General features: G+C 43.7%; 1 protein-coding gene across 3 annotated transcripts; it reads left to right on the forward strand.

Moving 5' to 3' along the window:
• The first annotated feature begins 257 nt into the window (after positions 1 to 257).
• On the forward strand, positions 258 to 23,547 carry HUS1 (HUS1 checkpoint clamp component). Of its 3 annotated transcripts, XM_057731322.1 has the most exons (9): positions 343 to 451; positions 658 to 904; positions 1,038 to 1,165; positions 1,254 to 1,430; positions 9,007 to 9,114; positions 10,128 to 10,202; positions 14,101 to 14,200; positions 21,427 to 21,546; positions 22,705 to 23,547. In XM_057731322.1, the coding sequence occupies exons 3-9, from the start codon at positions 1,049 to 1,051 to the stop codon at positions 22,785 to 22,787; spliced, it is 780 nt and encodes a 259-aa protein (XP_057587305.1). In that variant the 5' UTR covers positions 343 to 451; positions 658 to 904; positions 1,038 to 1,048; the 3' UTR covers positions 22,788 to 23,547. The 3 variants fall into 3 exon arrangements, with proteins under 3 accessions (XP_057587303.1, XP_057587304.1, XP_057587305.1); XM_057731320.1 differs by lacking the exon at positions 658 to 904 and having other exon boundaries at positions 258 to 451; XM_057731321.1 differs by lacking the exons at positions 658 to 904; positions 10,128 to 10,202 and having other exon boundaries at positions 258 to 451; positions 9,007 to 9,157; positions 14,078 to 14,200.
• Positions 23,548 to 25,185: the final 1,638 nt, after the last annotated feature.

Here is a 25,185-nt window from a genome sequence, read left to right on the forward strand (position 1 = left end):
CTGAGGTACCAGTGTGAACGTCTGACTGTAGGAGGTTCTAAAGCTCCCCTACCCCAGAAAGGTGTATATTTAAGCGGAAACTTTACTTAATACTTTATAAATAAGGGGCTGATTTTATTTCTGATGTTCTAAAACATAACTGGAAATAATTAACGCAAGGCTCAAACTGCGAACCCTCAGAACCACTTCCGGTACCTGCGGGCGGAGGACAGCGTTACTTCCGGCAGGGGTCGCGTCACTCCAGGGGCGCGACCGGAAAGTCCTCCTCCCGTCCGCTGGCTCGCCTCCGGCCGAGCCGGCCGGAACGCGGGCCCGCGGCGGCGTTTCCGGCGGGCCCCTTAAGGTGGGACTCGCTAGAGTCCGCTGCTGAGGGGCGCCTGGAACGGGCCGCGTCTCGCCATGAAGTTTCGGGCTAAGCTCGTGGATGCTGCCTGTTTGAACAACTTCACGCGTGAGTGGGGGCCGCGTCGATTCCGGGCGGCGGGGAGGAGGGCAAAGGGGAGGGCGGGAGGCCAGGAAGGGGTAGTGCGTGCGGCTTGGGCCCAGCGAGGAAGATGGAGGCGCGGTGGCTTGGCGCGCCGCGGGAGGATGGGCGGTGCCTAGGGTTGTCCCTGAAAGTTGATTCCTGTCGCGTGGCTTTTCTTAACCCGGCCGCAGGCTGCACAGACATCTTTATCTGGCGCAGACCACCCTTCACAGCCCGGCCCTGTTGGTTCCCCGCCCCTGCCGCGACCCCTGCAGCACCCGGTGGTCCTGACTGGACGTGAGAGGGATGAACGCGGCCAGTAGGCGCCAGTTAACGTCCGAGTCTCGGTTTCCTTATTCCAGCCCTGATGGCTGGTGATGCGAACCGCGCAGGGCTGTTGGAGGCTGGCGTGACCTCAGCGGCGTTAAAGGTTTCCCGGTGGGTACCAGTGTAAACGTGATTTTCCCACCGGGAAGCTCACCGTGCCGAACTGGAGTTCTGCGAGCTAAGTTGGCGTCTGGGATCCTTGGCGTGCTTGCTAGTAATTCCTTACTTGAACCCTTCGCTATAGGAGTCAGTAACATGATAGCCAAGCTCGCCAAAACCTGCACTCTGCGCATCAGCCCGGATAAGCTGAACTTCGTCCTCTCTGATAAGGTGGCCAATGGAGGGGTGAGCCTGTGGTGTGAACTGGAACAGGTGAGTGGAGGGGCCTGCAACTAACCCCCGCCCCCCGCCCCAGTGCCGCTGGAAAGTGCACAGATGTTCCTGCTTTTTCTTCTCTCAGGAGAACTTCTTCAGCGAATTTCAAATGGAAGGAGTCTCCGCAGAAAACAATGAGATTTATTTAGAGCTAGCATCGGAAAATTTATCTCGAGCCTTGAAAACTGCCCAGAATTCAAGAGCCTTGAAAATTAAGCTGACGAATAAACACTTACCCTGCCTCACAGTTTCTATAGAGCTGGTGAGTAGGAAGGGAGCGTTTCTGAAACTTCCCAGAAGGAATCAGTAGTTATAAGCCTAGGCTTTCTAACAGTATGTGGGAAGCTAATTGGTTTTATTAAAATGAAAGATCTGCACGTCAATATTTGTTTTCCATTGGAGTCAGGTCCTCCTCATATGTAAATAGCACTGTGATCCCATAATATTCAATAAGTATGCCACTTTTTCTACGAAATAATACTTCTGCATCTTTCTTCCCATATCTGCATATTCCAGCATCTCCATTTCTTTTACTGGTTTTGTCACTTAGTCTAGAACCATGGTTTCTCTCCATTTTCACCTTTGAAGTGTTTGTGTGTTCCTCCCTTCTCCCACGCTTCTGCTGCTAACACTTTTAAATGACCTCTAGTTCTCGAGGAATACATCTTTCTTCCATGCTACTACCAGATGACTCCAATGCACAGCTCTCTTCAGAACACAGGTACCCCACAGGCTCTCACTGCTCACAGAATGAAATTGACTTTTCTAACTTGCTGTCCGAAGCCCTTCACCTGTGGCCCAACCCATCTTAGAGCCAAGTTGCAAGCACCTGCCCTCTGAGTACTTCCCCAGGTGTGTCCCAGTCTTTCCCAGCTCCCAGGCTTGGTGATACTTGGAGTCTCTCTCCTTCTCACTCTTTGAAGTTGTCTTCCTTTAGCGCCCAGCACCAGTGCTGCCTCCTCCCTAGCCTTCCCTCATCCTGGCACCTCTCCTTCTTTATGTGTTTCGTGTACTTTATTTTTTGTGTGAGTGTTGTATTCAGTTTAATGCTGTTTATAGAAGAGGATTCCTCAGCTTTTTTTTTTAATTGAAGTATCATTGATTTACAATGTTGTGTTAATTTCTGCCATACAGCAAAGTGACTCCGTTATATATGCATTCTTATTTTTAAATATTCTTTTTCATTATGGTTTATCTCAGGATATTGAATATGGTTCCCTGTGCAATACAGTAGGACCTTGTTGTTTATCCATTCTATATGTAATAGTTTGCATCTACTAACTGCAACCTCCCACTCCATCCCTCCCCCAGCCACTCTTACCCTTGGCAACCACAAGCCTGTTCTCTGTGTCTGTGAGTCTGTTTCTGTTTTGAAGATAGGTTCATTCGTGTCACATTTTAGATTTCACATGTAAGTGATATCATATGGTATTTGTCTTCCTTTTTCTGATTTCATTCACTTAGTATGATAATCTCTAGGTCCATTCATGTTGCTGCAGTGACATTATTTCGTTCTCTTTTTATGGCTATGATAACATTGTATTTATGTACCATATCTTCTTTATCCATTCATCTGTCAGTGGACATTTAGGTTGTTTCCGTGTCTTGGCTATTGTAAATAGTATTGTATGAACATTGGGGTGCATATATTTTTTGAATTATTGTTTTCTCTGGGTACACGCCCAGGAGTAGGATTACTAGATCATATGGCAACTCTAGTTTTTGAGGAACTTCCATACTGTTTTCCATAGTGGCTGCACTGACTTACAATCCCACCAATAGTATAGAAAGGTTCCCTTTTCTCCACACCCTCTCCAGCATTTATTTGTAGACTTTTCAATGATGGCCATTCTGACTGGTGTACCTCACTACAGTGAGGTACCTGATTGTAGTATATTTTGAAAATTAATCTCTTGTTGGTCACATTGTGTGCATATATTTTCTCCCATTCTGTGGGTTCTCTTTTTTTTGTCTTTTCATTTTGTTTATGATTTCCTTTGCTGTGCAAACGCTTGTAAGTTTAATTAGGTCCCATCCTTTTGTTTATTTTTCTTTTTATTTCTATTGCCTTGGGAGACTGACCTAAGAAAACATTGCTATGATTTATGTCAGAATGTTTTGCTTATGCTCTTTTCTAGGAATTTTATGGTGTCATGTCTTATGTTTAAGTCTTTAAACCATTTTGAGTTTATTTTTGTGTATGCTGTGAGGGTGTGTTCTACCTTCATTGATTTACATGCAGCTGTCCAAGTTTCCCAGCACCACTTGCTGAAGTAACTTTCTTTTTCCCGTTGTATATTCTTGCCTCCTTTGTCACAAAGATTAATTGACTGTAGGTGTGTGGGTTTATTTCTGGGCTCTCTGTTCTGTTCCATTGATCCATATGGCTGTTTTTGTGTCAATACCATGCCATTTTGATTACTGTGGCTTTGTGGTATTGTCTGAAGTCTGGGAGGGTTGTTATGCCTGCTGCTTTATTCTTCTTCCTCAGGACTGCTTTGACAGTTCTGAGTCTTCTGTGGTTCCATATAAATTTTAGGGTTATTTGTTCTAGTTCTGTGAAATGTCATGGGTGGTTTGATAGGGATTGCATTGTCTATAGATTGCTTTGGGTAGTACGGCCATTTTAATAGTATTAATTCTTCCAATCCAAGAGCATGTCTTTCCATTTCTTTGAATCATCTTTAATTTCCTTTATTAATGTTTTATAGTTCTCAGCATATAATCTTTCACCTCCTTAGTTACATTTATTCCTAAGTATTTTATTGGTTTTTTTTTTTTGGATGTGATTTTAAAAGGTTTTTTTTTTTTTTTTACTTTCTCTTTCCAACATTTCATTGTTAGTGTAAAGAAATGCAACAGATTTCTTTTTTTTAATTAATTAGTTTATTTTATTGGCTGTGTCAGGTCTTCGTTGCTGCACGCGGATTTTCTCTGGTTGCGGCGAGTGGGGACTACTCTTCATTGTGGTGCGCGGGCTTCTCATTGCTCTAGCCTCTGTTATTGCAGGGCACAGGCTCTAGGCACGTGGGCTTCAGTAGTTGCAGCACATGGGCTCAATAATTGTAGCTCACGGGCTCTAGAGTGCAGGCTCAATAGTTGTGGCACATGGGCTTAGTTGCTCCGCGGCATGTGGTATCTTCCTGGAGCAGGGATCGAATTCATGTCCCCTGCACTGGCAGGCAGATTCTTACCCACTGCGCCACTCAGGACCTCTCAAGAAATGCAACAGATTTCTGTATGTTAATCTTGTATTCTGCTACCTTGCTGAATTCATTTATCAGTTCTGGTGGTTTCTGTGTAGAGTCTTTAGGATTTTCTATATGTGTATCATGTCATCTACATATAATGAGTTTTGCTGTTTCCCTTCCAATTTGGATGCCTTTTATTTCTTTTTCTTATTTGATTGCTGTGGCTAACACTTCCAGTAATATGTTGAATAGAAGTAGTGAGAGTGGGCATCCTTGTATTTTTCCAGATTTTAGCATAGGCTTTCAGCTTTTCATTGTTATTGTATTGACTATGGATTTGTCATAAAAAAGCTTGTATTATGTTGAGATATGTTCCCTCTATACCCACTTTGGTAAGAGTTTTTATCATGAATGGATGTTAAATTCTGTCAAATGCTTTTTCTGCATCCATTGAGGTGATCATGTGGTTTTTGTCTTTTCTTTTGTTCTTTTTAAATTTTTTTTTATTTTTTATTTTTTGGCTCATACTGCATGGTTATGCAGTATGTTAGTTCCCTGACCAGGGATCAAACCCATGCCCCCAAACATTGGAAGCATGGAGTCTTAACCACTGCACTGCCAGGGAAATCCCAGTCTTTTCTTTTGTCAGTGTGGTATATAACATTGATTTGAATGTTGAACCATCCTTGTTAACTTGGGATGAATCCCACTTGGTCATGGTGTCTGGTTTGTTTTACATATTGTTGGATTTGGTTTGCTAATATTTTGTTGAGAATTTTTGCATCTATATTCATCAAAGATATTGGCCTTTAATTTTCTTTTTTGCTGATATCTGTCTGCTTTTGATGTCAGGTCAATGGCAGCTTGATAGAATGTTTTTGGGAGTGTTCCCTCCTTTTCAGTCATTTGGAAGAGTTTGAGAAGGATCTGCAAAAGTTCTTCTTTGTATGTTTCGTAGAATTTGCTTGTGAAGCCATCTGGTCCTTGACTTTTGTTTGTAGGGAATTTTTTTTATTACAGATTCTATTTTACTTCCAGTGATGAATCTGTTCAAATTATTGATTTCTTCTTGATTCAGTTTTGGTGGGCTGTGTGTTTCTCAAAACTTGTCTGTTTCCTCTAGTTGTCCAATTTGTTCGAATATAATCGTTCTCAGCATTCTCTCATGGTTTTTGGTATTTCTGCGGTATCGATTGATAGTTCGCCTTTTTCATTTCTTATTTTGTTTGGTTTCTCTTTTTTTTCTTCTTAGTGAGCCTGGCTAGAGGTTTGTCAATTTTGTTTACCCTTTCCAAGAACTAGCTCTTGGCTTTATTGTTTTTTTTTCTATTATTTTTTAAATCTCTGTTTTATTTATTTCCCCTCTGATCTTTATTATTTCCTTCCTTCTGCTGACTTTAGGTTTTGTTCTTTTTTTGATTCTTTTAGGTGGTAGGTTAGCTTGTTTATTTGACATTTTTCTTGTTTTTTGAGGACGGCCTGTTTCACTGTGAACTTTCCTCTAAGAACTGCTTTTGCTGCATCCTGTAGATTTTGTATGGTTGTGTTTTCATTGTCATTTGTCACAAGGTATTTTTAAATTTCCTTCTCGATTTCCTTGACCCATTGGATTTTTAGTAGCATGTTGTTTAGTCTCCATGTAATTGTTTTTTTCTCATTTCTTTTGCTGTGGTTGATTTCTATTTTCATGCCATTGTGGTCAGAAAAAAATGTAAGAAATAATGTCTATATACTCTTAAATTTGTTGAGGTTTATTTTCTGCCCTAAGTATGTGGTCAGTCCTAGAGAATGTTCCATGTGCACTTGAAAAGAATGTGTATTCTTTTATTTTATGTAATGTCCCGAAAATAACAATTAAGTCTAACTGTTCTATTGTATCATTTAGGATCTCTGTTGCTTTATTGATTTTCCATCTCAAAGATCTGTCCATTGATACAAGTGGAGTGTTAAAGTCTCCTACTATTACTGTATTCCCGTCAGTGTCTCCCTTTATGTCTGCTAGTATTTGTTTTATGTATTTGGGTGGTCTGATATTAGTATATATATTGACAAGTGTAAAATCCTCCTCTTGTATTTATCTTTTTATCATTATGCATTGTCCTTATTTAACCTTTATGGCCTTTGTTTTAAAGTCTGTTTTTGTCTGATATGAATAGTGTGACTGCCACTTTCTTGTCAATTCTGTTTCTGTGAAACATCTTTTTCCATTCCTTCTTTCAATCTGTATGTGTCTTTTGCCCTGAAGGGGATCTCTTTAGTTTTTTTTTGGCTGCACCGTGTGGCATTTGGGGTGTTAGTTCCCAGACTAGGGATTGAACCTGTGCCCCCTGCAGTGGAAGCTTGGAGTCTTCGTCTTTTTTTTTTTTTTTTTAACATTTTATTTATTTATTTATTTATTTATTTACTTATTTATTTTTGGCTGTATTGGGTCTTCATTGCTGCACATGGCCTTTCTCTAGTTGTGGTGAGTGGGGGCTACTCTTTGTTGTAGTGTGCGGGCTCCTCTTTGTTGTGTGCGGGCTCCTCATTGTGGTGGCTCCTCTTGTTGCAGACCACAGGCTCTAGGTGTGCAGGCTTCAGTAGTTGTGGCTCATGGGCTCTAGAGCGCAGGCTCAGTAGTTGTGGCACATGGGCTTAGTTCTTCCTCAGCATGTGGGATCTTCTCGGACCAGGGCTCAAACCCATATCCCCTGCACTGGCAGGTGCATTCTTAACCACTGCACCACCAGCGAAGCCCTGGGGAATTCTCTCTTGGTCTTTTAACTGGGAATGGCTCCTTTGCTTCTTCATTTTACTTATATTTCTCTTACTCTGAGTTTAGGAGAAATAATGACCTACTGTGATCTTAGAAGGCTGTTTATATACGGGAGTATCCCTGTGTAGCTTGTGTGGGTTTAATGTATTTGGTTTGAGGGCTGCTTTTCGTGTGGATGCCTATGCCTCTCCCCAGTGTGTGCTGGCCATTAATTATCTCCTTGATAGGGAGTGTGCAGATGCAGTGGTGTGCACGTTCTGGAGCCTGTGACAGTGATGGCAGCTGGCGTCCCTTCTTGGAGCTCCAGCAGTGGCAGCAGCAGGCACCTGCCCACCCAGAGCCCATGACAGTAGCTCATGTGTATTCCCAGAGCCTGCAATGGCGGCAGCGGCGGCTGTTGCCACTCCCGGAGCTCTCAGCGGCAGCAGTGCCTCACCCCCACCCCAGGAGCTCGTACAGGCCGTGTTGTTGCCTGAGAGCGCGTGTGCACGTGGAAAGAAGCTCCCATGGTGGTCTCGCCCCTCCCTTCACATATCCTCCAACATTGGCACCTCACCTCTCTGGCTGGCCCAGCTTCACCCTGGGTTGTTGCTGCACTGCACTCCAGCCCCTTCAGGCTGTCTTCGGCAGCCCAGCCTAGTCCTCTCCCCGGGTCTGAGCTCCGAAGCCTGAGCTTCAGCACCTAGCCCTGCCCACACCGTCAGACATGTATCTCAGGCTGGGGTGTGCAGGACGGTGGCAGTGCCTGTCTGTGCAGGTCTGTCTCCATTCTGCCATCTATAACCTGGTTGCTGGGTTCTCCACCAAGGCTCTCCAGCTCCCCCTCTGTCCAGGCTGGTCTCCCTGCCCCTGAGGAGACACCCAGGGTGCAGGAACCTTTCCTCCTTTACAGCTGCCTCCCTGGAGTGCAGGCTCCATCCAACTCCTTTCTCTCTTTTTTTCCCTTTTGTCCTACCCAGTTATGTGCAGATTTTCTTGCCCTTTCTGAAGTCTGAGGTCTTCTGCCAGGCTTCAGTAGATGTTCTGTGAGAATCGTTCCACGTGTAGATGTATTTTTGGTGTATTTGTGGGAGGAGGTGTGTTCCTTGTCCTACTCCTCGGCCACCTTGATCACTCTCTTCCTCAGCCTTCCTTCCGTTTCCTCACCTCTTTGCAGTCAGGCAGTTCTCAGAGCTAATCTGTATTTCACCTCACAATGTAAATGTGGTCTGGTTCTAAAGTTACTTAAGGAAAAGTAAGAGAGTAACGTATAATGCTTTTCTCTCTTAAAGTGCAGAGTATTTTGGTCTGTGGAGTCTCAGGGAGCCCCTGCATGTAGACAAGTCTAGTTTTATCCTTCCAGCAGCACACCGAGTGTCCTGTGCACACAGACAGTCTCTTGGTCCCTTCCACATAGCAAGTCAGCTTCTGCCTCACGACTTTACGCGTGCTGTCCCCCCTGCCCGGGAGAACACTGTCCCCCCGTCCCCATTTTCCCGGGACTGGCAGCTTATCCTTGTTCTGGTCTGATCTGAAGCGTGCCCTCTCAGAGAAGCTTTTCCTGACCTCCCAGTCTTAAGACCCTCCTCACACACTCACCTGGTCGCTGTTTTGCTTTCTGCACATTGGTGGTGATGATAGGTACTGCATGCAGCTTGTACAGTTTGTGTTTCCTTCCTCACCCACCTGCACCTCTGGAGCAGAGGGAACCTTGTCTTGTTCACTTTCTCCACACTTTCCAGCTCCTAGTGAACCCAGGCTGGACAGGCACACCGTAAATATTGGTTGAGTGGACTTTGATGAGTGAATTGAGAACATTCCACTTAGATTTGGTATCAACTTTTTTTGTCTTTCAATTTTTTTTCCCCAAGTATTGACATGATACAAATAATTTTTAATTCTTCTTTTGGCAGTTATCGGTGTTAAGCAGTAGTCGCATTGTGACACATGACATCCCTGTAAAGGTTATTCCTAGAAAACTGTGGAAGGACTTACAAGAACCGACAGTCCCAGACGCTGACGTGAGTGGTGCCTGGCGTCCTGTCACTCACCACATATTAAATGGTGTGATTTGAATTCTCTGACTTTAAAGTCTTGCCGTAGGTTTTATTCAAAAGTTGTGTAGTGCCTGAAAAGAGATAATCATTTTTAAAGGATATTCCAGGGAAAAAAAAATTGCAATGTTTACCTTTAGTTGTTTACATAAAACATCTTAAAATGGTTTTTATATAATAGAAACACCACACCTTTACAGTTAGGAGAGAGAAAGTCTTGGCCCACTAATGGCACTTAAGTAAAACTAAAGTACTTTGCAGGATCATCGCATCCGTGAGGAGTAATGGCGCTAGGCACCAGCTTGGGTTTCACAGAACATAGTTTCTTCCTTTGTCTCATAAGGGGTAATGTCCAGGATGTGTGTAAGGGCCAGAAGGAGAAGCTGCTTTAGTTCTCCTGACAGGAGTCCCAGAGCCACTGGAAATAAAGATGATGCCAAAGGGTCCTTTGCCTCTTGCTCATGACTTATTGAAGAAGAGACCATGAAAATACAGCAAATGGAATATTTACTTGGCTTTTACTAGAAGATATCTCTGCTGGGAAGAAGCCAGCCTCGTACCCAGCACTGTTGTAACCCAGTCTGGACACTGCTGCAGGGACTGGCCCCCAGTGTTTCTGCACAAACTAGGAGTTGGACCGCGAGTCTGGCTGTGAACCCCTTGGAGGACGGCCTCCGCCGGTGCTGAGTCTTATTCCCTTTGGGCGTGTCCAGGGGCATCTCGGCTGCAGGCCTGCAGTCTTGGAACCAGGGGATGCCCACAGGGACATGGTCACTAAGGTTACTGGAGGCAGGCATGTGTTAGTGAAGTTGTAGAATTATTGTTATATTTAAAAAAATACTTTAATCAGGCAATTTAAAAACAAGAGTCCAAAGCTTTTAAGCATATTCATATTCCAAACACGTAGTGAGCACTTGTCAGTACTAGACTATGTTATGTTAATGTCTTAATACTACTGATTTTTCTCATTTGCTTTATAGGTTAGTATTTATTTACCAGTCTTGAAGACTATGAAGAGCGTTGTGGAGAAGATGAAAAACATCAGCAATCACCTCGTAAGTCCTAACTTCTTGGAAAAGAGCTCCCAAGTGTGTGGTTTTGGCTGCATGTCCTGGGAGGAGTGCCGTCTGGTGGAGGCTTGGTGCCCTCCCATTCGCCACGTGATGTCCACGTGGGGCATCCCTCACCCCCTGGCTCTGGGGGCCTGGCCTGCTGTTGAGAGCCTGCCATAGAAACCTGCTATAGGTCTTCTCAACTCTCCTCACTCGTATTTGCCCTAGTCCCTCATATTTGTATTTGTAGTATGATAAGAATATTTTCAGCAGTTCTGGCTTTCTTGCCATATGTTTTGGACAGCGTATTACATATTTTATCTGATAATGTACATATTTTCTTATGATTCCTGGTGCTGGCAATGAGTTGAGTGTCCTCTCTGCTGGCCAGATATCTCTGTGAGCCTGGAACAGAGATCCCCCTGGACACACCCCTCTTCCTGTAAGCAGCTCTTAGGTCAGGTTGAGGGTCACATTTACTTCCCTGTTTACTTCTGTGAAGGTTTACTGCCGCTGTCATGAAACTCTGTGTGTGACAGTGACAGAGAATTGTGTGGGCCCTCCTCCTTCACTCTGGGGGTTCTCCTGAGTTCTTCTCTCACCCCCAGAATGCATTTGATTATATCCTGGGATGTTTCATTATAGAAACCCCTGTACACCTGGTGAAACTTGCTCTTTGGTGTCTGTAGGCTGGTTACCTGCCCCACAGCTGCCCCCTCCCTGCAGGACCCCTCTAAACTCTTATCTATCCCCGCAACGCCAGTTATTCCCAGGCCCCATCTCTGACATTCACAGCTGGCTGCTTTTCTCCTGTTGTCCCCTGGAAAGCACTTAGCCCTTCTACCTGATCATCGAAATTCCCAGACCTGCCACTCCCTGGCTATTAGCTGCTCCTCTGCTGAGCTGCTCTGTTCAGCGCTACATGCTAAGTTACCTGCTGGCATCTGGGAACCCCTCCTGAACTGGCAGCTTCCTGAAAAGGGAAATTGTCCTTACCATCTCTGCGTAACAGCCACCCATGGTGAGGTTGCCACTTAGTAGGCGGGTAATAGGTGTTCGAGCACGGACCTGGAATGAAATTTAGCTTTAAGAGATCTTTGGAATTACAGAAGTTCTGTGAAGCCTAGAAGACATTCATGGGCTGTTTTATCTCTGCAGTTGTGCTCACTTGAGAGTGATTTTCTTTCATCACTTAATCTTTGTCGATTTCACTTTACTTTACAGCTTCAGATGAAGCAGTGTTCTCCTGTGCCTGCCTTGATGTTGATTCAGTTGTCAGGCTGGAAGCTTCCTCTGAGGATACCCTAGGGACCTCCAGAGAGGTTCAAGAGGCCCAGGAGAGAAGAGGCAGGGCAATTAATTCAAGAATCTGATTGTTTGTTCTTTTGGTCCAGTGGAAATGAGTCAGCAAAGTAGCTTAGATAAAATCATCAGAGGTGTTTTTCTCTTCCCTGGAGTGTTTAAAAACAAATAAGGATTTTGTGGAGCAGCTGCTGCACTCTGTAATACTAAGTGGAAAGTTATCAAGCACATGGAAAGTTGGGGTAGCCAAATGCAGGATGAGATCTACTTAAGTAACCAGAATTCTGTGTCTGAAGATTACAGGCGAGAGGACTAAGGAAATAAGTGGGACTCAACACATTAAAAATACCCCTGTCCCATCAGAGGCCTCAGCGGCCCTTGTTGAGATGCCATCCTTACCTTAACGTGGTTGGTGGGCGCAGGTTGTGTGTGACTCAGGAGTGTGGACTACCAGGAGTCTCATCAGGTTTTAAGGCATTGGGATCCCTCCTTCAAACAAAACGCAGGTTCTGTGGTTCAGGAGGTCTGCGGTAGGTCTGGGCTGAGTTTCTGATGAGTGTGCAGGGATGCTGGTGCTGTGGTGGACACGTGGCTCAGCCATGCTCTGTGGCCGGAGCAGTGCTCTGTTATTCCTTACACGTGTCGCAGCCTCACAGGAGCTGAGTCCTGGGACCCCCCCCCCCGGCCCCCCACTGGATGGTGCACCCTGGTACTGGATGTTATCCAGCACGGGGATGACAGCGTAGCTGTCACAGGGGCTCTGTTACTTTTTGTAAATTGAGATAATTTATGTTAGGTTCCCAGTGCGTTTAGTCATTATTCCATAAATGGTAGGTAATTATCATTAGGGAAATCACAGAAAGAAGTAAGATCTTAAGGTCCTTAAGAAGCAGAGTTATGTTGATGTGGGTAACATTCTGGATAACACAAAAGAAACTCGGGTGACCAGTGTTGACAGAGTCATTCGTGAATTCCTTTAGTAAGTTTCGAATGCTGCCTGCACCAGGCACTGGGTGTGGTCGGAGAGTGGATCTAATGTTGGATTGCTCAGACTTCAAGAATTTGAAGAAAGCATAAGAGAGTGTTTAAGTCTGGAGTGAATCCAGGACATTGCAACCTGCGTTCTTGAATAAATCTTTATATAAAACTTGCTTTTCAAAAGCATTGAGAATTTACCAGGTAGGTACTGAGTGTGTGCTTACTTGAAACTTATGTGCTAGCTGTAGAGCCCCAGTAAGCACAAGGATTGTTTTACATATTTTACCTCAGTCAAGTATTGTTTCTGGATAATAGAGTGGGCTTAGAAACATCACCATGTATTTCCAGGTAGTGAAAGAATAAGGTCACGATGAATTCTTCCCATTCAGAGGTACGTTTACTAGATGATGCAACAAGGAAATTTGGAGGCTGTTTTCTATGTAGGGTCAAAGCCTTAGAAATGAGAGCTCACCCAAGTTAAAAACATTTTTTGATTTTGCTACTAGCATGAAAACTATTCAGAGTTCACTAATCTTAAGGAACAAGGATGAGGAATACTAAGTGACACTCTGAAGTACATCTGTCTAAGATTTAGCTGAGCCCTGCGGAGTAGGTGTCCTCCACTTGTCCCACGGCCTCTGCTTCTCTTGCTGCACCTCTGGAATGTCTCCCAGTGAGACAGCCACCTTTATCTGCAGCGGCTCAGTGGCAGTCTTGTATTGCTGGTTGAGCAAAATGCTGACTTGCACACTGCCGCATGGGCTTTCTGAAAACCTGCCGGCTTTAGAGACGGCCAGATACCAGCGTCAGAAGGCGAAATGCGGCATGCCCTGGGCAGATGACCAGAATCTTAAGTGTGTCATGGTACCTGTATCTTTTTCTGAACTTCATTTCTAGAGTCTGTCCAGTTTAGAGACCCTTTTGGTTGGTGGAGGGCAGAACTTGAAAGGAAAGAGCCCCTCTGATCCTGGAAGAAGTCATAGGCATTGTTTGGGTGGGGAGAGCTGTGGCTGGTGGGGCCACAGTGATTGGTCACCAAGCCCAGCTGTCCTCTGAGTGCAGAAAGCACAGTAGCCACAGGGCCCCACAGCTTGTTAGAGTCCTGGACACCTGACGGCATCTCTGGGCCTTTCTTAATTTGGAAATCTCACTTCCCAATGTCTGAGTTTATTTTTTAGGCAAATGGTTATGTTCTCCTGATATTCTGAAGGCTTTCTGGTTATGTTGAATTGGCAGTTGTAGTAGATGGTTTGGTCCATTTATAAAAATAAGGCAGCTGGTGAGCTTATAACTTCACATCCTCTTGCGGTTCTCCTCCCTCCATTTTGCAGGAGTTGCACAATGTCTGCGTTGTCAGAGCTGCTGCAGGGTCCCCCAGCCCCACCTGTTTTCAGGTCTTCCCATGGCGCTCTGCATGTGGAGGGGCTGCTCTCTGGGGATTTCTGAGTCCCTGGCTCTCAGGCATGGTCTTCTTTCTGTTGCTGATGCCATGTGGGGCTTGGTGCTGTCAGGAGTGCCCTGGGTTTTGTGGGCTACCTTGTCACTTGGTTTGTTGGAGGCTGATGTCCACTCTTCTTTTCCTTTTCGTTTTTCTTAAGACTGTAAAATACTCAATTTGCAGATTATTGAAGCAAACCTAAATGGAGAATTGAACTTGAAAATAGAAACTGAACTAGTGTGTGTTACAACTCATTTTAAAGATCTTGGAAATCCTCCCTTAGGTAAGTTTCCTGGTGGGTTATGTTTTTCTTTTGATAAATTGTTTCAGATGACATACCATACCAAGGTCTCTAGGTGGAATATAATTGAACTTTGGGTGACTGGGTTTCATGCTTGGGAAGGGAACAAATAATGGGATTGGATCACTTTTTACTGCTGTGTGGTGGGCAGGTGAGCCTCCTGGGCGTGAGGAGCTGTGCCTCCGCAGTGGCTGAAGGGTGGGCCCTGGGGCTCCCTCGTTCCTCATCCACAAAACCTGGGCTTGGGCTCAGCAGTCTCCAAGAGCCCTTACAGCTCTTCACTTCCTGTGCCTTCTCTCAGAGTGCAGTTTCTCACCTGGGGTGGAGTCAGAAATGTAGATGACACTTCTTGTTTTCTCCTACTTTATTTTGTTTGTGTATTGAACAAGTAAAATTTTCTTTCTTTTTTTTTCTTTTTTTTTTTTTTTAATTATTGGAGTATAGTGGACTTACAGTGTTGTGTTAGTTTCAGGTGTATGGCAAAGTGATTCAGTAATATGTATATATTTATTCTCAGTAATATATATATGTGTATATATATATACTTTTTCTGATTCTTTTGCCCTATAGATTATTACAGGCTGTTGAGTATAGTTCCCTGCACTATATAGTAGGTCCTTGTTGTTTATTTTATATATAGTGGTTTATATACATTAATCCCAAACTCCTAATTTATCCCTCCCTCTCACCTATTCCATTTGGTAACTGTAAGTTTGTTTTCTAAGTCTGTGAAATCTGTTTCTGTTTCATAAATAAGTTCATTTGCATCATTTTTTTAGATTCCACATATAAGGATGTCATATGATATTTGGCTTTGTCTGACTTACTTCACCTATTATGATAATCTAGGTCCATCTGTGTTGCTGTAAGTGGCATTATTTCATTCTTTTTATGGCTGAGTAATATTAGATTGTATGTATGTACGACTTCTTTATTCATTCCTCTGTCAATGGACATTTAGGTTGTTTCTGTCTTGGCTATTGTGAATAGTGCTGGAATGGACATTGGGGTGCATGTATCTTTTTGAAGTATGGTTTTCTCCACATATATCCCCAGGAGTGAGATTCTTGGGTCATATGGTAGCTCTGTTTTTAGTTTTTTGAGGAACCTCCATACTGTTCTCCATAGTGGCTGCACCACCAACAGTGTAGGAGGGTTCCCTTTTCTCCACATCCTTTCCAGCATTTAATTGTAGACTTTTTGATGATGTGTGAGGTGATACCTCATTGTAGTTTTGATTTGCATTTATCTAGTAGTTAGCAGTGTTAAGCATCTTTTCATGTGTTTTTTGGCCATTTGTGTGTCTTTGGAGAAATGTCTTTTTAGATCATCTGCCCATTTTTTGATTGTTTTTATTTTTGGATACTGAGCTGCTTGAGTTGTTTGCGTATTTTGTTGGTTACATTGTTTTGCAAATATTTTCTGCCATTTTGTGGATTTTTTCATTTTCTTGATGGATTCCTTTGCTGTGCAAAAGCTTTTAAGTTTAATTATTTATTTTTGTTTTTATTTTCATTGCTCAAGGAGGTTAGATACACAAAGATACTGCTGTGATTTATGTCAAAGAGTGTTCTGCCTATGTTTTTCTCTAAGAATTTTATAGTGTCCTGCCTTACATTAGGTCTTTAATCCATTTTGAGTTTATTTTGGTGTATGGTGTTAGAGAATGTTCTAATTTCATTCTTTTACATGTAGCTGTCCAGTTTTCCCAGCAGCACTTATTGAAGAGACTGTCTTTTCTCCATTGCATATTCTTGGATTCTTTATCAAAGATTAATTGAGCATAGGCACGTGGGTTTATTTCTGGGCTTTCCATCCTCTTTCATTAATTTGTGTTTCTGTTTTTGTGCCAGTACCATGCTGTTTTGATGACTGTAGCTCTAGTATAGCCTGAAGTCAGGGAGCCTGATTCCTCCAGGTCTTTTTTTCTTTCATAAGATTGTTTTGGCTGTTTGGGGTCTTGTTTCCATACAAAATTTAAAATGTTTTGGTCTAGTTCTGTGAAAAATGTCATTGGTAATTTGAGAGGGATTGCATTGAATCTGTAGATTGCCTTGGGGTAATATAGTCATTACGGCAGTGTTGATTTCTTCCAATTCAGGAGCATGGTATATTTTTCCATCTGTTTGTGTCATCTTTGATTTCTTTCATCAGCGTCTTATAGTTTTTGGAGTACAGATCTTTTGCCTCAGGTAGGTTTATTCCTAGGTATTTTATTCTTTTTGATGCAGTGGTAAATGGGATTGTTTCCTTAATTTCTCTTTCTAATCTTTCATTGTTAGTGTATAGAAATGTAACAGATTTATGTGTATTAATCTTGTGTTCTGCAACTTTACTGAATTCATTGATGAGCTCTAGTAGTTTTCTGGTAGCATCTTTAGGATTTTCAATGTATAGTATTATGTCATCTGCAAACAGTGACAGTTTTACTTCTCTTTCAATTTGGATTCCTTTTATTTCTTTTTCTTCTCTGATTGTTGTAGCTAAGTCTTCCAAAACTGGTTGGAAAAAAGTGGCGAGTTGGACATCCTTATCTTGTTGCTGATCTTAGAGGAAATGCTGTCAGCTTTTCACTGTTGGGTATGACGTTAGCTGTGGGTTTGTCATATGTGGCCTTTATTACGTTGAAGTAGCTTCCCTCTATGCCCACTTTCTGGAGAGTTTTTATCATAAATGGTGTTGAATTTTGTCAAAAGCTTTTTCTGCATCTATTGAGATGATCATATGGTTTTTTGTTTTTTAATTTGTTAATGTGGTGTATCACACTGATTGATTTGTGGATATTGAAAAATCCTTGCATCCCTGGGATAAATTCCACTTGATCATAGTATATGATCCTTTTAATATGTTGTTGGATTCTTTTTGCTAGTATTTTGTTGAGGATTTTTATGTCTGTGTTCATCAGTGATGTTGGCCTGTAGTTTTCTTTTTTTGTGGTATCTTTGTCTGGTTTTGGTATTAGGGTAATGGTGGCCTCATAGAATGAGCTTGGAAGTGTTCCTTCCTTTGCAAATTTTTGGAAGAGTTTCAGAAGAATAGGTGTTAACTCTCCTCTATATGTTTAATAGAACTCGCCTGTGAAGCCATCTGGTTCTGGACTTTTGTTTGTTGGGAGATTTTTAATCACAGTTTTAATTTCATTCCTTGTGATTGGTCTGTTCATATTTTCTATTTCTTCCTGGTTCAGTCTTGGGAGATTGTACCTTTCTAAGAATTTGTCCATTTCTTCTAGGTTGTCCATTTTATTGGCGTATAGTTGCTTGTAGTAGTCTCTTAAGATCCTTTGTATTTCTTTGGTGTTAGTTGTAACTTCTTTTCCATTTCTAATTTTATTGATTTGGATCCTCTCCTTTAGTCTGGCTAAAGCTTTATCAATTTTGTTTATCTTCTCAAAGAACCAGCTTTTAGTTTCATTGATCTTTTCTATTGTTTTCTTCATCTCTAGTTCATTTATTTCTGCTCTGGTCTTTATGATTTCTTTCCTTCTACTAACTTTGGGTTTTGTTTGTTCTTCTTTCTCTAATTGCTTGCTTTTGTATCCATTCAGCCAGTCTATGTCTTTTGGTTGGAGCATTTCATCCATTTACATTTAAGGTAATTACCAATATGTGTGTTCTTATTGCCATTTTGTTAATTGTTTTGGATTCGTTTTTGTAGATCATTTTTCTTCCCTTCCTCTTTTGTTCTCGTATGATTTGATGACTATCCTTAGTGATGTGTTTGGATTCCTTTTTTGTATGTATATCGTAGATTTTTGGTTTGCAGTTCCCATGAGGTTTTGATGTAGTAGGCTATATGTATACAGGATTGTACTCTCATCTTCTCACGATTGCTGATTTTCATGTCATATTTGTGTGTGGATGATTTCCTACTTTTACTGTATGTTTGCCTTTATCAGCGAGCTTTTTCATTCCTAATTTTCTTGTTTCTAGTTGTGGCCTTTTCTTTTCTGCCTAGAGAACTTCCTTTAGCATTTGTTGCAGAGCTGGTTTGGTGGTGTTGAATTCTTGTAACTTTTTCTTGTCTGTAAAGGTTTTGATTTCTCCATCGAATCTGAATGACAACCTTGCTGGGTAGAGTGTTCTTGGTTGTAGGTTTTCCCTTTCATCACTTTAAATATATCATACCATTTCCTTCTGGCCTGCAGTTTCTGGTGAGAAATAAACTGATAACCTTATGGGGATTCCCTTGTATGTTATCTGTTGCTTTTAATATTTTTTCTTTGTCTTTTATTTTTGTCAGTTTGATTACAATGTGTCTCAAACCCAGTTGGGTTTGTCTTGTATGGGACTCTGCACTTGTATGGGTGACTGTTTCTTTTCTCAGGTCAGGGAAGTTTTCAGCTATTATCTCTTCAAATATTTTCTCAGTCCCTTTCTCTCTCTCTTCCTTCTGAGACTCTTATAATGGGAATGTTGGTATTTTTAATGTTGTCCCAGAGATCTCTTAAACTGTCCTCATTTCTTTTCGTTCTTTTTTTCTTTTTTCTGTTCTGCAGCAGTGATTTCCCACCATTCTGTCTTCCAGCTCACTTATCTGTTCTTCTGGCTCATTTATTCTGCTGTTTCATTTCAGCTATTGAATTGTTCAGCTCTGTTTGTTATTTATATCTTTTAGCTGTTTGTTAAACATTTCTTGTCTCTTCTTGGTCTGTGCTGCCATTCTTTTTCAGAGTTTTTGAAACATCTTTACTATCATTACTCTGAGTTCTTTTTCAGGTAGATCGCCTATCTCCACTTCCCTTAGTTGTTCTTCTGGGGTTTTATCTTGTTCCTTCATCTGGAACATATTTCTGTCCTGTCTCATTTTGTCTAACTTTTTGTGTTTGCAACTTCAGAGGCTGCAGGGTTGTAGTTCCTCTTGCTTCTGGTGTCTGCCCCCTGGCAGGTGAGGCTGATCTAGAGCCTTGTGGGGGCGACTGGTGCCTGCCCACTGGTGGGTGGAGCTGGGTCTCATCCCTCTGGTGCGCAGGGACTTGTGATGGGCTGTGTTTAGAGGTGGCTGTTGATTTACAATGACTAGGAAGCCTGTCTGCTGATGGTGGGGCTGTTCCCCTGTCCTGTTGCTCTCTGTCCTGAGGTGTCCCAGCAGTAGAACATATAGGCTGTTAGGTGGGCCCAGGTCTTGGTGTCAAGATGGCTGCCTCCAAGAGAGCTCACGCCAAGTACCTCTGCCACCAGTGTCCTTTTGTCCACAGTGAGCCACAGCCACTCCCCACCTCCTCAGACCCTCCAAGACCAGCAGGTAGGTCTGGCCCAGGCTGATATGAAGTCACTGCTTTTTCCCTGGGTCCTGGTGCACATGAGACTTTGTGTGTGCCCTCCTGGAGAAGAGTCTGTTTCCTCTAGTCCCATGGAGCTCCTGCACTCAAGCCCTGGTGGCCTTCAAAGCCAGATGCTCTGGGGGCTCCTCCTCCTGATGCCAGACCCCCAGGCTGGGGGGCCTTACGTGGGGCTCAGAACCCTCATTCCTCTGGGAGAACCTCTGCGATATAGTTATTTTCCAGTTTGTGTGTCACCCACCTCTCTGGTATAGGATTTGATTGTATTGTGAATGTGCCCCCCCTACCATCTTATGACTTTGTCTTTGGATGTAGAATATCATTTTGGCTAGGTTCTATTCTTTTTCTGTTGATGGGTTTTCAGGAGTTAGTTGTGATTTTGGTGTTTTCAGTGAGAGGAGGTGAGCTCAAGTCCTTCTTCACCGTCTTGTCTTGGTGCTCAGTCCCACCCATTTTTCCTACTTTAGTCTCTTTGGTACTTACAGAATTATATTAGCACATACATATTAGCTTTTCACACATCATCAGATTGCTTGTCCCATACAAAGTGGTAAGGGACTAGAAGTCAGTTCAGTGAGCAGCGGATGAGAGGGTGGTTGAGAGGATTGGCTCAGGAGCTGTGGAGCTCATGGTGGTGGGCAGGCCATGGGAGCCTCCAGCAGGGAGTGAGGCAGAGGGGCTGCGGACGGTGCTCACTCTGTGAAGACTGTTTTAGTCACCCGTGTGTTCCAAAGTAGATCTAATAAGGCTTCTGCCACTTTAAGTAAGTTTGTTTATTTATTGGCTGCGTGGGGTCTTCATTGCTGCACATGGGCTTTCTCTCATTGTGAAGAGCGAGGGCTACTTTTCATTGTGGTGCACAGGCTTCTTACTGCAGTGGCTTCTCTTGTTGTGGAGCATGGGCTCTAGGTGCACGAGCGTCAGTATTTGTGGCACGTGGACTCAGTAGTTGTGGCTTGAGGGCTCTAGAGCACAGGCTCAGTAGTTGTGGCACACGGGCTTAGTTGCTCTGCGCCATGTGGGATTGAACCAGTGTCCCCTGCATTGGCAGGCGGATTCTTAACAACTGCACCACCAGGGAAGCCCTCCTGCCACTTTCAGACTCATTACTACAAGTTTGCTTATTAGAGACATGTTATAGCTTAGCATTGTAAGGGAATTTTACTTTATAGTGAAGGGCATGCTTCTGGGGCAAAGTGAAACCCTTGTGAGTAAAGCTTTGATAGCAGTTGTATGAAGTAGCTTGTTTTGGTGTTCCTCATTTTGTTTATTTTAGTAAATAACAAAGAGGGTCTTTGATACCTCCCAGAGTTGAAAGGACATTTTCTTCCCTTTCATTTCATGTTATAGTGAGAGGCCTTGCTTTAGCTTATGTGGTCTTCTGTTTTGGGGGGTTTTTTTGGCCTTGCCATGAGGCTTGTGGGATCTTAGTTCCCCAACCAGGGATCAAACCTGGGCCCTCAGCAGTGAAAGTGCAGAGTCCTAACCACTGGACTGCCCAGGAAGTCCTGTATACATTTCTAAGAGATACTGTTTTCTTTGACCTTAAAGAGAAGATTGGGTCATATTTCAGGTCCCTATAAATGAAGATTCCCTGTACATTAGCATAGTTTTTTTTTTTAAGGCTGTGATTCTTGTGGGATCTTAGTTCCCTGACCAGGGATTGAACCCAGGCCCTCAGCAGTGAAAGTGCAGAGTCCTAACCACTGGACTGCCAGGGAATTCCCACAGCATAGTATTTTAAAGAGCCAGTGCTTAATAAATGTTTGCTTAGTGAGTGAGTGCATTTATATCATGCATATTTCTCTAGGCTGCTAAAATGAGTGGTCATATAAATCATTTATTTATGTAAACGGTCATCATGCAATTTCTGGGTTCCCTCTTCCACTTGAAGCTAATTGTATCTTAAAATATTCTGTCATTTTAGCTTCTGAAAATGCTTCTCAAGATAGAAATTCAGAACAAATGGCAGAAGTGCGCGTTGACATTAGGAAGCTCCTACAGTTCCTTGCTGGACAACAAGTAAATCCTACAAAGGCCACATGCAGTAAGTTTGCATTTTGATTTGTTTTTCATATTTCAAGTACTTTAATCAATTGTAGGCTTAGACATTGCGTGTGGTCTCATACATGCAGAGAACAGCTTGGTCACTGTTAGATTCCACTTTTCTGAGTGGTTGGGTGTTTGGGTTTTCCCGGCAGATGGGTCTGGGCTGCCTCGCCTGGTGTCACTTGTGAGTCTGCATCTGCATCGGGAGAGAAGCTGCGTGTGGGCCGGGCTGCCAGGCCCAGTCTTACTCTAACCTTATGTATGTGGAGTCTCTGACACCATTGGGCTTGGATTTAAGTTCCCATCTCAAGGCATTTCTTTCCTTCTTCGGTCTGAGCCTGACTTGTTTCAGTTGTCCTGTGTCTTGTCATCTGTGCTTCCTCTCGACTCCTGATTTTTAACAGTGGTTGGCTCTGCTGTCTGCCTCTGGGGGGCTCTCCCCACCGCCCTCAGTCTCCACCGCCACCTCTGTGTGTCCAGCATGTCTCCTGAAGAGTGTCCTTCTGCTGGTGCCCTGTGTCCCCACCCGACCTCCCATTCTCTTGGGATTGGTCTCTCGGCAGCCTGGGTGTGTGCTCTTTGTCTGCCTTGCTCCTGCTGGCTGGCTTGTTCTGGCTTTAGCCAGCTTTCCTCAGGTGTGGCCTGCCCCATGGCTTCCCTGCAGCTCCTGCCCTCGGGGGTGGGGTCCTGGCAGCTGGGTTGCTTTCATGCGGTGGCCACACCTCTTGCTCTTGGCTGCCTTCTTTGGTCTTAGGCCCCATGCCTTGGCACTCACCTTAGGCTGCATGGTGCCTGCCCTTGCGGGCCGCCTGCTGCTCTCTAGCAAGGCCCTGTGTGCTTGGCTCTTCTCAGCACATGTAGGGCACTCACTGGCAAGAAGCTGCTTTTTCCTGGAAGGATGTTGACTTGGGTACATGTGGTTTCTGGTAAGTCTGCCCTTTGGGCTTTTTCCCAGAGACCTTGGTCTCTTCCTCGGCAGCAGGTGAGCTGGCCTGGGCCAGGCCCCTGGTTCAGCATTGGCTGGGACAGCGGAGACCAGTCACCTTGTGGGGGCCTGGACACTCCAGGAGAGACTCGGGAGAAGCTTCTGCAGCGTCCAGGGGTGAAAGTGTGTGCGGGATGGGCCTCTGCAGTAATGGGTTTCCTTTCTCTTTAGATATTGTAAAGAACAAGATTGTTCATATCGACTTGCTCGACGAAGACGTCTCCCTGCAGTATTTCATCCCAGCGTTGTCATAGCCCCACCTGACGGGATCGTGGACCTGAAGGGGCAGTAGGGTGATATGTTCCAAGTCATTTGTCTCCGTCCCCACAGCACTGGAATCCTATGTATTTTCACTTTTTTCCCCTCCTATAATATTTTGACTAGAAATTGAGTTAATGAATTAATGAAACACAGTTGGATAAACATTTCTTCATATTACTTCTCTGTTCTGTTTGCTTTATTTTGCCTTTAAGATGTCAAAAAGAAAAGTTAAAATTTATTTAAACTTATTGAAATTGTGAAAATCCTCCTATACTTTGAATTGGTATAGTAATCAAAATTGGCAAAAATAATGTTTGCTGAGCCTGGCACTTTTTCCCAAGGCACTGATAGCTTAGCATAATGTTGTGGGAACAGACCTGGGACACTTAAGTTTCCATGTGCTTGGAGCTCGAGAAGGTGAGGACAACCCTCCTGCCGCAGAGTGGACCCTGCAGAGCAGCCTGGGGTCTGGCTGCAGCACCCTGTCATGATGCTGGTGGAGACTGGAATTGGGTCCTTGTGGTGCCGGGAGCTGGTCCAGCGTCTGCAGCTCCCAGTGTCTCCTTGAGGGAAGCCACCATGGTCCCAGTTGTCATCTCACAGTTCTTTCTTCCACGTTGCATTGGGTCAGCCCTTCTGGAAAGAGGACAAACAAGACTTCAGTCAGGGTTAGTGGTCAGTGATGACCCACATTTGCATTTGGCCACCACAGCTGGTGCAGGTCCTGGTGGGCCTGCATCCTCCTCCTCCCTGTGTCATAATTCCTGCTGTGCTTGAGGCACACTTGTCCTGTTGGGGTGGACGTCATAAACGCTATCTCAGCATCACTCTGTGGAGCTGAGAATTGAGGCAGTTGCTCAGGATAAGAGGAGGAAATGCAACATCAGCAAAATTGAAAAATTATTTTGTCTTTTTCCTATTGTTTGATAAAATCAATATATTTGAATAACTCTTCCAATGCTTACTAATGTTAGTTCAAATGGGATGTAATATTTTGTTCAACTAACACTTTAAAATCAGAATCAGGATATTTTTTGAATTTTGAAGCCTCTCTCCTGTCTATAGCTTATAATGAATTAATTCCAGCTCCAGTGATAGAATTTAAAAATCATAATGTACAATGAAGCAATACCTGAAAATAGTTTTACAAAACTTAGATTTCTGTTAACATGTGTTAGTGATGCTCCAGTCTGGAAAACTAGCTATTTCTAATTGTTTAAATGATGATTTTTAACATATAATGAAGATAATCTAGGGCTCTTTAGTGTAAGTTAATACTAACAGAGCACATCTCCTCATCTGCATTACACAAAATGCCTTTAGTTTTCGTGTCTTAAGAGTTTAACATGCATCGTTTGGCCTCCCCCTGTGCGGGGTCAGATGTCACAGATGGTCCTGGAGGATGCATGTGTCGGGCCTGTCCAGGCCATAGCAGCACAGACACTCTGCGGCTTTGCCGTGTGGCTACTTTATCTGGCAGAGGTGGCTGAGTGACCTGCCCTGGGCCACACAGCTGGCAGCAAGGATGGGACTCAAATACAGGAATCCTGATTTCCTTTTCCCTGACTTCTGCTACATGACCAGAATAAAGAATAATACCTTTCAGAGCTAACAGTCACCAACTATTTTAGGAATCTGGAAAGAATGTCTTAGTTTTTAATCTGCTATGGTAAAGTAGGTTTACATGCAGTTTCTAAAATGTCATAAAACCAGATAGAATTTCCCTCAGCTCTGTACAGTGTTTATTTAAGTAAACTCGATTTGGATGGTTTTATGGATGGCTCAAGGTTTTCTGTGTGTGGGTGCGGCCAGAAGGGCCTTCCTTGGAGTGGAGAAGCTGGGGTCTCTTTCTGATTCTCAGCAAGACTTGCTGCTCCACGTTGCCTCAGCCTCAGCCTCAGCCTCCCACAGAGCTGTGGAGTGAGGGTGGTCCTCCTTCCCACACTGTGGGAGTTAGGGAAACAGCAGTGCTGCTTTAGTCCGGTAGAGGAAAGAACATAATTTGAGAAATTAACTTATTTCAAGACTAACATCTCAAAATGTTGCATCTCTGTTTAAACAGCTCTCTGGGTTTTAGAGACACACTGGCTGACTGTGGTGTGTAAGGAGCTGCTGTATGGCTGTCCTGGGTGGTCCTGCCCAGGCCCATGCTTCTTTGGGAACCATGTCTGGGCTGAGTTTGGGGGCCATCCTGTGCTGGGTCTGGGATGTCTAAGAATCCAAGCACCTTGACGTCCTCCCCTCGAGGACCACCTGCCCACCATGATCCCCAGGGCCTGGCGGAGGCAGCTGGAGTGTGGCCTGACATTAGTCCTCTGCCCCAGGAGTGGGAGGCGTTTAATAGCTTCGTGTTCTTGGCAGATGCTGCCAGATGAGCAGAGCATGGTTTGG

This window comes from Hippopotamus amphibius, chromosome 4 (assembly GCF_030028045.1).
Source record: "Hippopotamus amphibius kiboko isolate mHipAmp2 chromosome 4, mHipAmp2.hap2, whole genome shotgun sequence".
In the NCBI taxonomy this organism is placed as follows: domain Eukaryota; kingdom Metazoa; phylum Chordata; class Mammalia; order Artiodactyla; family Hippopotamidae; genus Hippopotamus; species Hippopotamus amphibius.